This window comes from Brassica rapa, chromosome A03, assembly GCF_000309985.2.
Source record: "Brassica rapa cultivar Chiifu-401-42 chromosome A03, CAAS_Brap_v3.01, whole genome shotgun sequence".
In the NCBI taxonomy this organism is placed as follows: Eukaryota; Viridiplantae; Streptophyta; class Magnoliopsida; order Brassicales; family Brassicaceae; genus Brassica; species Brassica rapa.
The window spans coordinates 2,762,217-2,775,108 of NC_024797.2; the positions used below are offsets into that span (position 1 = coordinate 2,762,217).

A 12,892-nucleotide genomic window follows, 5' to 3' on the forward strand; every position below is an offset into this window, starting at 1 on the left:
GTCCTTTGCATATTTGTCGTAAGCATCATCAACTTTTGTCACAAAGAAAAAGGTGCGAATGGAATATTTAATATTATATGGAATGGGAACACTAAGCAACCACCCTAAAAAAGGAATCAAGAACACTATAAGTAATGTGATTAAGCGGTGAGAGTAAGGGTTTAATCGGCTTCTAGACTAGAAGCAATTCTCTCCATGATATTAGAAACAAGAACCATCGAGTGACTATAAAGACCATTCAGTGCAATGAAGAAGACAAAATGTTCTTATGAAGAAAGACAGATTCATTCATAAGACTGATGTTTCTGGGGGTAAAACCATACACATTGATGAGTCCCTGACAGTCACACAGAAGGCAACGTTACATAAATACTACACATTTGCCTTCTCTCTCTCTCTCTCTGTATGTCAGTCAGGAACTCATTATCATAGATTTGTTTGGGCATTATTATTGCTTTTATCCATGAAGACAGATTAAATATTTATGTTTTATATATTAGTTTGTAGTGCTTGATGAATATCAGTGATCCCCGTAAAGAACCTTACGTGGATCAAGCTGACCACTGCAGTAGCTTGATGAGACGATAGAGAGTTCCTGCCTGCCTCTCCACTCCTCACATGGTTTCAACAAGATTGGAGTTTCTATAGCACCAGAGTCTACACATAGCATTGTTGTGTAGTCTTCATCTCCCATATCAGTAATACTCTTTGCCTTCTTGTCCCATGGGTTCCACACAACTGCTCACACCCAACATAACATAGCTTTTCACATTAGAACTTATTAAGCTTATTTGAATCATGTCTGGACTAAAGATATCTCTCTATATCAACCTGCATTTGGCATGCCTTCCTTTCGCAACTCGATAGTTCTCTTTCTCTCATGATCTATGATCGCAATCTTTGTTGGTGTGTTCAAGTACACTCTATCAATCTGCAAGGAAGGCAGACAATACGTTGAGATTCTGTTTTGTTTTTAGTAGTTACAGCGGAGAACAAAAGGAATGGACTGAATCACATACCTCACCGTCAAAGGTAATTGCATCTGCCTGCTCAGTGAATCTTTCTCTACGCACCAAGTTGTCCAGATAATCAAGCGTCTCCAAACCCTCAACCCTCACTTCACTGCAAACGTGATGTTACTAAAGGGTTTACAACAACTCATGATGCTTTTGACTGAGTCACAAATAAAACAGAGGAAAAGCGAGTGACATACCTTATGTCAGATACATATAAGTAGTTACGAAGTGCAAACATAAAGGAGAATGCCTTGGGGTCGGTGTTCCTCACACGCGGGATAATAGTAAGCTTTCCAGGACTGATACTTATGCGAACACGTAGTTCAAAGCTGCAACAACATAAGCAAACATGGAATTGTATATTAAGCCAAAGAGACGATGACATGGACTAACGGACGATACAAACCTATGAGGCCATATTTTCAAATCATCTTCAGTAGACTTCAACACTAAATCAACAGTTGATTGCTGGTTAGCAGGAGGGAGAGGCGAAGGATCGTTATCAAAAGACCAGAACCTGTTCCTGGCAAATCCATGTCGCTCAAGTGCACCGAAGTTACCAAACTGTGGAAAACAGATAGGTAACCCTCCCCTGATCGCCTTAGGTGGCTTCATTTGCGCCTAAAAAAATGAAACGAAGTTAGTTATAAAAAAACATCTGATACATGAACTCATTCTTCTTCTCTAAAAGCATAATTTAAATACCTTGGTGCTCATATAGAGCAACTGCTCTCTCCTTTCATTCTTCCAAGAAACAACTTGTCCTCCATATAGACTCACCTGAAACCATTTCCACCAACAAAATTATTAACAAAGTAAACATATAAGCCTCATAGTAACTAAATAAATAAATAAAATTGAAAGAGTGAAAACCTCAGCATAGGAACCGCTAGGCTCGGACAAAACAACACGAGAGGAACCGTCACGAGCGTTGACAAGAGTATTCAAAGGCATCGACTTGGGCCTTAACAACCTCGATCTCATTCCCCTCACCAACGGGTTCCCTCCTTTCCCTCTCTTCCACTCCAGCTACACACACAAATCCCCCAAAAGCTCAGATGCATGCATCAATCAAAAACGATGATTTACACGACACTAAACCATATCTATCAATACTAATCATGATTCATAACGAATATAAAACTGAGAAAACAACAAAAATATCGAAATCAAAAGTAAGAAAAAAAAAGCTTGTAATGATCGAGAGAGGAGATAGACGGAGATCGAGAGTGATAGAGATCGTTAGAAAAAATGCTGACCTTGAATTGTTCGAAGATGTCTCTGTTTGATTCTCGGAAAATTTTGTTTCAGTGGGGAGAGAGCTTGACGAGGAAGAAGAAGAAGGAGAGAGCCTGTTGCGCATTTGTAGTTGTTCTCTTGGTAACTGCGTAAGCTTTTGATGTTGACACGTGTCCATTTCTAATTTGTTTTTTTTTTTGGAAAACGATTTTTTTTTAATGTATTTTCTCCTCATATTAACTCTTTATTTTTTGTAGATAATGAGAATAATATATACTTAACAAAGTCGTTTAGAGAAAAATGTAATAATAAAAATAAAAACAATGGAATATACTGAGTAACCAATATAATAAATCCACTTGTCTTAATGCAACTATCAGTTAATTATGATAGATTAATAACCGCATATCTCTTCATTGTAATATCTAGTTATGTGTGTGACGACGGATTATTATTAAATTATCCACCCAATCTTAATCTGTGGTCATGTTCTCCTCTTGCAAACAAAATTAATATTCCTTTCCTTTTGTGACGTTTTATTCCTTTCCAACAGTAATTAAGAGGAAAATTATATTCAGCTTTCCAGATTTCACTCCCCCCACACCCTATTTTATAAAAGTTTCATTTTGCATATCAAATTAGAGCTTTACCGGATCAAATTAACAACAGCTAAAATTCTGACAAAGGAATAATTTTCTGTAAACTAATTTCTTATATTTTGGGAGTATTTTATGGAGGTTTTAAAAAGTAAATTAAAAGCTATATGGCATAATTTTTCATGCATTGCGCATTTTAAATCTGGTTTATGTTTGTTAATCAGTTTTAATTGAAATTAAAGAGGTTGTTTAATTAGTTATTACAAGAACAAAAATGAGCTTCTAGTTGTCCAAGAAACCTAAAATATAAGGTGCTATTAAGAGTTGATATAGTGCCGTAGCTTCTTATAATCAGAAGTCAGAACCATGTTCGAATGATGCTTGAACTCCACTTTGAATCACGTCGAGTTGGTGCCAATGCTTTGTCACAAATCTAACACTATTGCCTGCCAAGCGATACGTTACGTAAAAGTACGTTTTACAAAGAAAACATCGAAAGAGGAAGCCATTGAATGATCAATATCTATCATTTTTGTTCAAGACATCCCATATCTATTATAACAACTATGTTATATATTCATAGTCACATCAATATACAAAGAAAACAAGTCTAGTTAATATTAAATAGTATGCAATGGTGTTCAAACTGCTTTTGATTCACGCCACATTACGTAAGAGGAGAAAAATAAATAAAATGAGACTAGCAATCTTTATATTAATCTATATGATTTTTTTGAGAATTAAATTACACTATCTGATGCTAAATTGAATGTAAATAAGTAGACGGTTCACATTGCACTATAGTATTTAAACTATTCAGAGAATGGTGGGGACTGGAAAAATGCGTTCTATATTTTTCTTAAATAAACGAATATTAACTGATAAACTAAAAGTATGAAAATAAAAGGCAAACCGAAAGACTAGATGCCAAATGCAACATGCATTATGTATCGTTTTATATTATAGGCTTTTTCTTATACATGATTATAGTTTAAATTTGTTCTCTAGACTTTGTTTTATCGATCAAAATTTGTTTTATTGAAGCTGATCTAAAATATATTATATAAAAAATATTTATTAGCTCTTACCACGTAGCGAATTTTATTTCGATCAGCTTGATCTCGTTTATGAATTTGGTGGTATTGACAATCATTTTTTGTACTAGTACCAGTGCGGTTTACCAGCTTTACTACTTTGCTTGGAATACAAGAAAGGGTTTGAAATCATCAGTGAGATCAAAAGCAATAAGATGTAACAATTATTCCTAAGAAGAAGATTTTCTTTATGGGGAACACAAAGTACATGGCTTAAATATATACAAGACCATGGATTCAAACCACAAGTAACTATGTGCTGAGTTTGGAGATCATCTCTTCCACCAACTTCAACATAGTTCCAGGTATCCTCTCACCTTCTTGATCAATCTCCCTCATAATCTGCTCAACAATCTCAATCTTCGACTGTTTATCTTTAATAACATAGCCAGAGCAATCCCTCAGCAGAAGCAACAGCTCTCTAGCCATTTCTTTACCCCTCCTCGTCCCATCTACACTCACTTGAAGTAGCCCTGGCATCACTCCTTCTCTCAGTATCATTCCTCTGTTCGTCTCTCTATCAAAGCTGCACACACCGAGTAATATCCCCACCGCGTGCTCTTTGCATTGACCCGACCCTTCTTCAATGGTTTCCACCAGAACCTCTATTGCTCCACCGATGCCTGAGATCGATTCTGGTGAATGATGAACTATGTTTTCGAGCAATGATGCTGCCTTTTCAGCCAGTTCAGAGGATTTATCACAAGAGTTGATCATTTGAAGCAAAGCGTAGGGTGCTCCTGAAGATACAACGAGAGGAATAATCTGTTGGAGAGTTGATAGGTTGTGTAGTGTTGCTATGCCATCAAGCTTGGCCTGAACCGTTAGTTGATCGAGCCCGATGAGTCCAACTAGTAGCTGAATCAACTTGGTTGATGCTATCTTGGTCTTGTTTCTGTTACAAGAAGAGAGGATCAGAAGAAAGGCCATGGCCAGTTCAACTATTACCATCTTAGATTCTGTCTGAAGAATCTCTAGCAACATTTGGACTGCTCCAGCTTTCACAATTCTAACTTTGTTCCTGTAAGATCAGAGTAGCAGCAAGCCCATGTTGTTATTTTCTATGTTCCACATGGATATGTATGGTAACAATTCACACAAACTAACCTTTCACTGCCAAAGGCAAGGCTGAGTAATGCAGATAGAGAAACTTCTGTTGTGATAGAATCTTGAGATTGTAACATTGAGAGCAAAGGAGAAATAATGTCTCTTTCTGAAACTTTTTGCCTTTGCTTCCTGCTTAGATTGCTTAGCTCAATAGCTGCTTCTATTTGAGCCTCTCTGCTACCTCTAAGAAGACTCTCCACAACAATCTCCTCCATTGTGTAGCAGAGCACTCTTCTTCCTCTCTCTCTGTAAATTTTGGTTGATAACTTTACTTGGAAGAAGAGTGAGGGAAGGTGTGGTGGTGATTGGTGTAGTAAATATAATAATAGGGAAAAAAAACTTGGTTAGTATTTGGTTGCTTTAACAAGCAATGTTATGCTTTTTTTGAGCATCCATTGTTTCATGTTGAAGCAAACTCACCTAAAGCTTTTTTCTTTCTTTTTTTTGTTTGTTTAGCTTGTAGATATATTAAGTTTATTATTTATAGGATCTTAAAAACCATAAGGGAAAGCAAGTATCTGTTTGAATATTTTGTTCTTGATTGCATGATCTATCCAATGTTGATTCCAGAAGATTGAATCTTTTGCTTTCCTCATGTAGACGCAAGGTAAAAGCTTATCTACATTAACTATTAGAGTCATTGATTCCAGTAAGTAATATCATTGTTATTTAAGAAATGACAAAGTTAGTTTTTCTTTATATATTGCATATATAATGTGATTCATTCACGCTATTATAATCTGATTAACCATCTTGATCTTTGAACTCTTTCACTTTTATGTTTTAACCAAAAAACAATATTAGAACTAGGTCTTAAACATTGACTACATTGACATCGTTGATGTGAACGTGTATCTTTCTTGTTTTAAAAGCACAAATTATATAATATCTAATAATTATGTCAATTTTCTCATTAATGCAAATCAATTGTCTCTAATCTACATAAACTGACACATCATACGCATTAATGGATATTTTAATGAAAGAAATTCATGTAAACTGATGTGAACGATCATGATTTTGTAGTCTAATAAATAATGACCGTGTGACCCATGCATGAAACGAGTTTTTGAATATGATATCTACATAAACAAATGTTTAACATCTTTATCCTTTTCGTTAGGACAGAGAATATGATCAATCTTTCTCTCCACATTGGTCCCCGCTCCTAATATGTCTGTATGCTTTAATTTCCTTCAGTAAGAAGTATAGAATACAACATGTAGTCTCATATAGCATTCTTTAAAATATATCGTGTAATCTTGCTGACTAAAACATCTGTAGAAAATCAATGACATATTATAAACTACGCTAAGTTTGTAAAGAACGTCTACAACTAGAAAGAAACAGGCACTCAAGTTTACAATGCGAAACTTGTGATTTATTATTTTACCATTTGGTAGAATTTATTAGGTGGATAATATTATTTCTTTAGGTGTACTCATGGATCAGAAAAAGAGATCGAGTATGATAAAAAACTGGAATTTCAATGTTCCTTTGATTTCCATGATATACGGCGCCTTTGTCTTTAAGAAAATTCTTGTTTCACCTTTTTTGTTGTTGTTATTATTACTCATGCGTGTAAAAACACTAAATATATATTTGTATATATGCTTATGAAAAAATAATAATTCTAGAACCAATGTTTATGGCTTGGAATTATTACAAGAACGTTTACTATATGTGTTGATTAAACAAAAATGAAGTCTGGCACGGTGAACTGATGATCTTATTATTGTCTTCGGATGCACAAGTCTTTTAACCTTATATGCGTTCTGGACTTGTGGTTACTTGTTAGTAGTTATCAATATCATACACAAGGTACAATAACTAAACTTTCATTGTTTATTATCTGCTAGACTTTTAGTGCCTAACGATTAGGAAGATCGATGTTATAAATTTTGAGAATAGCAATTTTCACGTTGAAATGAGCCAGTGAACCATCATCGACAACGAAACAATTGTATATGTACTACGCTAACGTTTATACACTTATACAAAGGCTTGCTATTTGGTTACAGAGGTAGAGCTAATCTTCATTATTGTCCTAGTCTACCGGATGTGCATATAATAATGGAGAAATTCGAAAGACATTATGCTAGGTTTGAAAAATTCATAACTTTTAAATTTGGCAGTACATGAAACAAAAGACAAGTAAAATAGCATGAGAAAATAGATAAGTAAACAAAAATTTAACAAGTTTATCACTGATCAGCTTTCAAGTTTTTCTTGCGCTGCTTGATTCGCTCAACACTTTCACTCTTCTTCTTCTGCCCAATCTGCACAACATTTCACCAAATTAAACATTAGCTTAAACAAACACACAAAGATAGAGAGTCAGGCTAATAATGAAAATGGTAAATGTAAATGGTACCTTCATGGCATCGTAGAGCTTCCTCTTCTTACGAGACATCATCAATGTCGGCATATCAGCAGTATCTTGAGCAATTTGAGCTGCATCAGGAACTGATGATTCTTCACCCTCACCTTCTTCCACCACAGGTGCTGCTACATCGTCAACTACACTTCCCGTCACTTCCTTTTTCAGCTCCTTTTTCAGCTCCTCATGGTATTGCTTCTCCCGCTCTGCCATCTACATTCAATAAACCAAACACAACGTTAGCAACCCACACAAAGTTGGTAACTATTTCAACATAATATATTTATAGGTGGAAAGTCAAACCGTCTTTTTGTTTTCAGCAGCTTCAGCTTCCTCAGTGCGGCTCATAACACCAGCGTATAACAAGTTCTGAGGATCTTCAAGATCTTCTTTGCCAACACCTGGCAACGGAAGAACATCGTTCCTGGCTGCTGCTTGAAGCCTTTTGATGGTTTCAGCGTAATCAGGAACGTATCCTTCTGCTTCATTGTCCACAAATGGTGACAAGTGCGGCGGTGGAATCCTGCTTGCACACAAAACAGAACGTTTAAACAGCTGGCAAAACGAATAAATAAGCAAAGGCTTATGAATGAGGTTACCTTCCGACCAAATACTTTTCCGTTGGCAAGATTATGCGGGCATTGACACAGTCATAGATCCACTGTGGTTGAACATATTCCCTTGAGAGATACATGTGACCAGCACTTGGCTTATCAATGATCTACAAAACAGAATAGGTGTTACTGAAATCTATCTAACCGATACTTTAGGAGATATTAATCAATTTTAGACAACAAGCTAAATGGCTTACATGATGTGTAATACTCTCATCATCCTCCTTGAAAGGCGCACCTTCTCCTTCCCAAGACACCGTTCCACCGAAAGCAGGAAGAACAAAAAGCAGAGACTCTCTTGGAACCTACATGAGAATACAAAATAATCAAAACAAGAGCCAAACCCAAATCATGTATATATCAAAGGTTAGGATTGAACAATAGTCTTAGGTGCCAACTCCACTTAACGAGTACTTCTAGGAATACCAGTTTAATTTGTCAGTGATTTTTGCTATTTTACAGATAAATTTAGTGATGAAAAGTGATTCAGAAGGAATGAATAAAAAAAAAAATTATACCTCACGGCTCAAGAAAAACTTGAGATCCTTGAAGAGTGATTTGCAGGCTCTTGTTTCTTCATCCTCTTCAACCTCTTTATCTGCAACGAGATGCATCAACGCACCAGGCTCACTGGAAGGCAGCTGGTGCTGAAGTTGTGCAAGTCTCAGTTCAGACTCTGCGCGGTCGTTTGACTGTGAGCTAGATGAAGCATCAACTTTGGGTTCCACCGTCATGCCTCTGGAGCTAGCATCTATGTATCTTGACAGAGCATAGAGATCTACAAACATTGAAGACATGCTCAAGTATTAATCACAGTAGCTTGGATTGTAATGAGCTCCAATGTGATATCTCTAAGGAAAACATACCAGCAGCCAAAGCCTCCAGGCGAGAATCAAGGATTGGTGGGTACTTCACATTCAGAGAATGGTAAAGCTTAAAGTTTGTAAAGGCAAGAAGAGTCTGCACAGAAAGGTGAATGATAAGTCAGACACTTCAATGTAGAGCTCAAATTATTTAATTCATAATAAACTGATGAATTAGTTTAAACGTCAGGGGGAAAAGAGATTAGGAAGTTAACCTCATAGAACTCCAAGAAGGTTAGCAGAACACCAAAGTCAACATCATTCGTGAAGACTTGTTGTATGGCATGAGGAGTCAACCAAGTGATCTTTTGACCTTCTAATTCAGCCTATCAAGATAATTAGATAAGTTTCATCAAACAGTGATAACTCCATTAGAATAATTTCAAAATTTAAGTAACACAATACCTGATAGTATATGCCCTTAACAGACACAAACACTTTCCGTAATGCATGAGTACGAGAAATGTAAGCTTGCCATTCATGGCTCAATCTGATTCACAAAAGAAGCGTAAGAGTAAGCTTATGCATACGAGACTACGAGACGCTTCAAATAAGTAAAGACACAAGGGACTTGTAAGTGGATAAATATGAGATTCTGACCTTCTGCAGTTGTGGACTCGTTTAACTTCAAGGTTCTCCCTGTCTGAAGCAGGCAACACCGCAAAGAGATGAACCATCGTAAGACAGTCATCCAAGTCGCGTAGCGCATCAATGAACGTAGGATACCTAGTTATTCAGAACACAAGCAGAAATGAGTGTGAATAGTCTAGACTCGTGAACAACAGATTCGAGAGTGGTGCATCAAAGCAAACCTTTCACGGATCAATCTATCAAGCTTGTAAGTAGGTTGACGGGTAAGCAAAAGGCGTGCAAGCTCCTCGTTCTTCTTGGCTTTGGCTTTCTGAACCTTCTTCTGGTACGTTTTTATTTCTCTGAACTTCTCAAGGAGAGGCTCGTGCTGAAGGAAAGAAATGTCCTTCACATGGTAGTAAGTGTGGTGGTTTCCCTTCACCTTCTTCTTCGGTTCTCTGGGGAATATACCTTTCACAATACATAGTCTCCTGTAAAATCCAAAATCAACAGATAAAGTTGAGAAGACATGGAAACAAATATATAAACAAAACAAAACAAAAAACCAACTAGAGATAACAACTAAGCCACCTATTGAAAATATAACATGTTAGTATATTTTAAACGCAATACAGAATGAGTATAGTAATTTTTTTTTAAAAGAAGATTAAATAAATTGTTAACAAAAACATTAATACAAGAACCACCAATCGTAAAATCTTAGCCATTAATATTTTTAATATCGGAAAATTATAAGAACATTACAGAACCTCAAAAACCTAGTGAAGACATATGCTTGTCCCGACAATGATAACATGTGGAGGGTAAAGAAGTCAGAGGGCGAACCTGAAGAGGTTTAAGTTAACTTGAAGGCTCTTAAGAGCTTGCGACCTGGTCATATACCTCGCCGCATTTCCTTCCTTCTTCTTTCCCTGAAGAATAATTTAACGAGACGAATATTCATCAACAAAGTTCAGCGAAAAGGTTCTCGAGAAAACGAAAATCGATTTAAACAGCTATAATCAATGAGTAGAGCTTAGATTACAGCAGAAACACTCACCGCTGGTCTGTAATGCTTCGGCATGGTTAAACGGCTCCAAAGAGGGGAAGGAGGAGACGATGGTTGAGAGAGGAAGAAAGAATTAGGGTTTTAGGCAAAACAAGTAGGTAAAAGGAATTTATAATGGGCTATTGCTTCCGCGTATTTTGTGTGGTTTGTTACTATAATGGGCTTTTTACAGGCCCAATAGCCTCACACAACCGAAATGGGAAGAAGCCCAAGTAATTTAAATGCAAAAAAAAATAGTTGGCGCATTTTTTTCCAGTTGCTATCTTTTTGTGTGTGTGTCTCAATGTATAAATGTGCAGTACACAAAGGCAAAATTAGTAAATGTAACCAGCATCCAAACGAAAAAGAAAAATCTAATAGATCTTTGTATTTTTGTGATTTCTTAACAGTAATGATTCCGATTTGTTCTTCATTGTCAAAATAATTTCATAATACACAAGTGCGCAGTTGAAACAATGAAGTCGTCACTGAGAAGAAGGTTGTTGGTCGACAGGACCTGGTGGTTCACCGACGTTGGGGATGGAGAAAGTGAGAACCATAGATAGCTACACTTTTTCTTAGAATATTATCTTCCATTATAAAGTAAAAAATTGTTGGCTTCGTTTTTTTGTAGTAGTACTCTTCTGGTGTGGGACTAGCTAGGTAACATGTAACAGCTCAGATTAATTTACGTTTAGCTTTTTTTTAAAGTAGCAACTCAGACGCTGTCCATGATAAGTTTCTAGTCAAAGGGAAAAGTTCAAGCTTCTGGATTGTTAGGGATGATCTCATATGAGACAACCCTCCAAAAATAGGCGTATGCCGCTTGGTACGACAAACACACGGTATTCTTTAGTAAAAGGCGAAAGAATAGTTCGCTATGTGCTTATCGCACGGCTCCGTGACCATCGACAACATGCTCTCTTCATATTATATATGTCTAGCTCTCAGTGCCTTGCTCCGGTATATTTACGATGTGGGACTTAAAACATATGTAAAAATATGGTCTCTCTCCTTTCTATGTCTACGCATGTCAATAACTATGTCCCTTTATAACTTTCCGGTTTCCCCTTCTCACAGTTGTGAGGTGTCACGTTAAACTAATTTTAGAATATCAATCCTACTATATAAAAGGAACTAAATTCAAGGCTTTTGAGACTATCCACCTCAGCCAAAATATTCTCATCCAAAAAGAATTAAAAATAAATGTCATTTAGAAGATAATTAACTAATATAAAACTTTTGATATTTCTAAAAATTTCAAATTTGTAACTGCTAATTTATTAATAGAATCATATATCTATATTGAATTATGTTCTATTTTTAATCGTTACTTTAAGAGTAAATAAATTATTAATTTATAATATATATATAGTTTATAACTTTATATTGTAGTTATAAATAAAGAGAAAATAACCGGGAAAGGTGAAGAAGCTCATATAAAATTATGTAATTAAAATGGTAAAATGGTGAATATGATGAAGTGAATCTAAGAAAATTTGTTGTACAAATTATGGTGCTTTCTTCGTCCACTATAATGATTTAAAATAATATATATTCATATAAATAAGTCAATATTTGTTGTTTTTTTTTGTAAGATGTTAAGATTATCATTTTCTGAAAGGTTACACTGATCCAAAGAGATTAGTTTGTGGAGCTAACCAAACGAGGATTATAGTGTTTACTTTGGAAAACGTAATAGGTTGAACGATAGATGGCGTGCGTGTTTTTTCACATGGAAATCCGCACATATATTAAAATTGTAAGATTTGAATCATAGAGAAAATATAGTGTATATGACTAAAGTTGATTCATTCCGAAACTAAAGATGGCTAAAATTCTTCTTTGTCAAAATGCATAGATGTGAATCTTATATGAATAGAGTTCTCAATTGCTTATAGCAGTGTAATAAAATCCGTGTGTAAAGGAAAAAAAATGTTATATAAGTGAAAACAAAAATTATGATTTTTTTCTTGTGCCTATAGGCGCTTCGCAATTTGAAGAAGAAAGAACATATTGTGTGAAAATCTTTGGCTCGGTCAAATTTTATCGAGTTGTTTATAAAACTGTTGTTATATGATTCATGTAAATTTTCAGTGTTGATTTAAAAGCCCAAGAAAACCCATCTATACTGACTTTTTGATTTTTTCTGTGATTTAAATTTAAAAAAGATAAAACTTTCGATAAGTTATGTAAACTCAGAACAATTATTTAACTTTAGAAAGCATTTACATGTTTCAAACTTATAATATATACACATATAATGTTTAAAATTATGTATATAAAACCTGTATAAAATGTGCTTAAATATGTTTCTCTTCTTTAATGTGTTAATTGTACTATATATAACATTATTTTAAAATTT

The 12,892-nt window shown here is 35.3% G+C and overlaps 3 protein-coding genes and 1 non-coding gene across 4 annotated transcripts; all 4 read right to left on the reverse strand.

Annotated features, from left to right (window-relative positions):
* Positions 1-269: 269 nt before the first annotated feature.
* LOC103856082 (putative glucose-6-phosphate 1-epimerase) lies at positions 270-2,491 on the reverse strand. Its single transcript, XM_009133163.3, has 8 exons — positions 2,276-2,491; positions 1,890-2,045; positions 1,722-1,796; positions 1,423-1,637; positions 1,214-1,345; positions 1,020-1,122; positions 832-931; positions 270-738 (listed from the first exon to the last, which is right to left on the reverse strand). Exons 2-8 carry the CDS (start codon positions 1,998-2,000, stop codon positions 521-523), a joined length of 954 nt encoding a protein of 317 aa, XP_009131411.1. The 5' UTR covers positions 2,001-2,045; positions 2,276-2,491; the 3' UTR covers positions 270-520.
* Positions 2,492-4,065: 1,574 nt separating this feature from the next.
* Positions 4,066-6,883, reverse strand: LOC103856084 (U-box domain-containing protein 2). The gene is made up of 2 exons (XM_009133166.3): positions 5,053-6,883; positions 4,066-4,966 (listed from the first exon to the last, which is right to left on the reverse strand). The coding sequence occupies exons 1-2, from the start codon at positions 5,265-5,267 to the stop codon at positions 4,198-4,200; spliced, it is 984 nt and encodes a 327-aa protein (XP_009131414.1). The 5' UTR covers positions 5,268-6,883; the 3' UTR covers positions 4,066-4,197.
* Positions 6,884-7,123: 240 nt separating this feature from the next.
* On the reverse strand, positions 7,124-10,665 carry LOC103856085 (pescadillo homolog). The gene is made up of 13 exons (XM_009133167.3): positions 10,540-10,665; positions 10,326-10,411; positions 9,722-9,970; positions 9,510-9,635; positions 9,315-9,399; positions 9,125-9,235; positions 8,913-9,006; positions 8,565-8,824; positions 8,244-8,351; positions 8,032-8,153; positions 7,736-7,955; positions 7,427-7,645; positions 7,124-7,331 (listed from the first exon to the last, which is right to left on the reverse strand). Exons 1-13 carry the CDS (start codon positions 10,561-10,563, stop codon positions 7,257-7,259), a joined length of 1,779 nt encoding a protein of 592 aa, XP_009131415.1. The 5' UTR covers positions 10,564-10,665; the 3' UTR covers positions 7,124-7,256.
* Positions 10,666-11,309: 644 nt separating this feature from the next.
* Positions 11,310-11,426, reverse strand: LOC117133092. Its single transcript, XR_004456934.1, has one exon. It is a non-coding gene; the product is annotated as a U5 spliceosomal RNA (small nuclear RNA).
* Positions 11,427-12,892: the final 1,466 nt, after the last annotated feature.

Coding starts and splice junctions, on each gene's coding strand:
- LOC103856082 (XM_009133163.3), bottom strand. CDS start 2,000: ATGAGATCGAGGTTGTTAAGGCCCAAGTCGATGCCTTTGAATACTCTT. Junction 1,346..1,422: donor TTGAAAATATGGCCTCATAG/GTTTGTATCGTC, acceptor ATGTTGTTGCAG/CTTTGAACTACGTGTTCGCA. Junction 1,123..1,213: donor TTATATGTATCTGACATAAG/GTATGTCACTCG, acceptor TCACGTTTGCAG/TGAAGTGAGGGTTGAGGGTT.
- LOC103856084 (XM_009133166.3), bottom strand. CDS start 5,267: ATGGAGGAGATTGTTGTGGAGAGTCTTCTTAGAGGTAGCAGAGAGGCT. Junction 4,967..5,052: donor CTTGCCTTTGGCAGTGAAAG/GTTAGTTTGTGT, acceptor CTGATCTTACAG/GAACAAAGTTAGAATTGTGA.
- LOC103856085 (XM_009133167.3), bottom strand. CDS start 10,563: ATGCCGAAGCATTACAGACCAGCG. Junction 9,400..9,509: donor CGAGTCCACAACTGCAGAAG/GTCAGAATCTCA, acceptor TTTGTGAATCAG/ATTGAGCCATGAATGGCAAG. Junction 7,646..7,735: donor CTGCTGAAAACAAAAAGACG/GTTTGACTTTCC, acceptor TATTGAATGTAG/ATGGCAGAGCGGGAGAAGCA.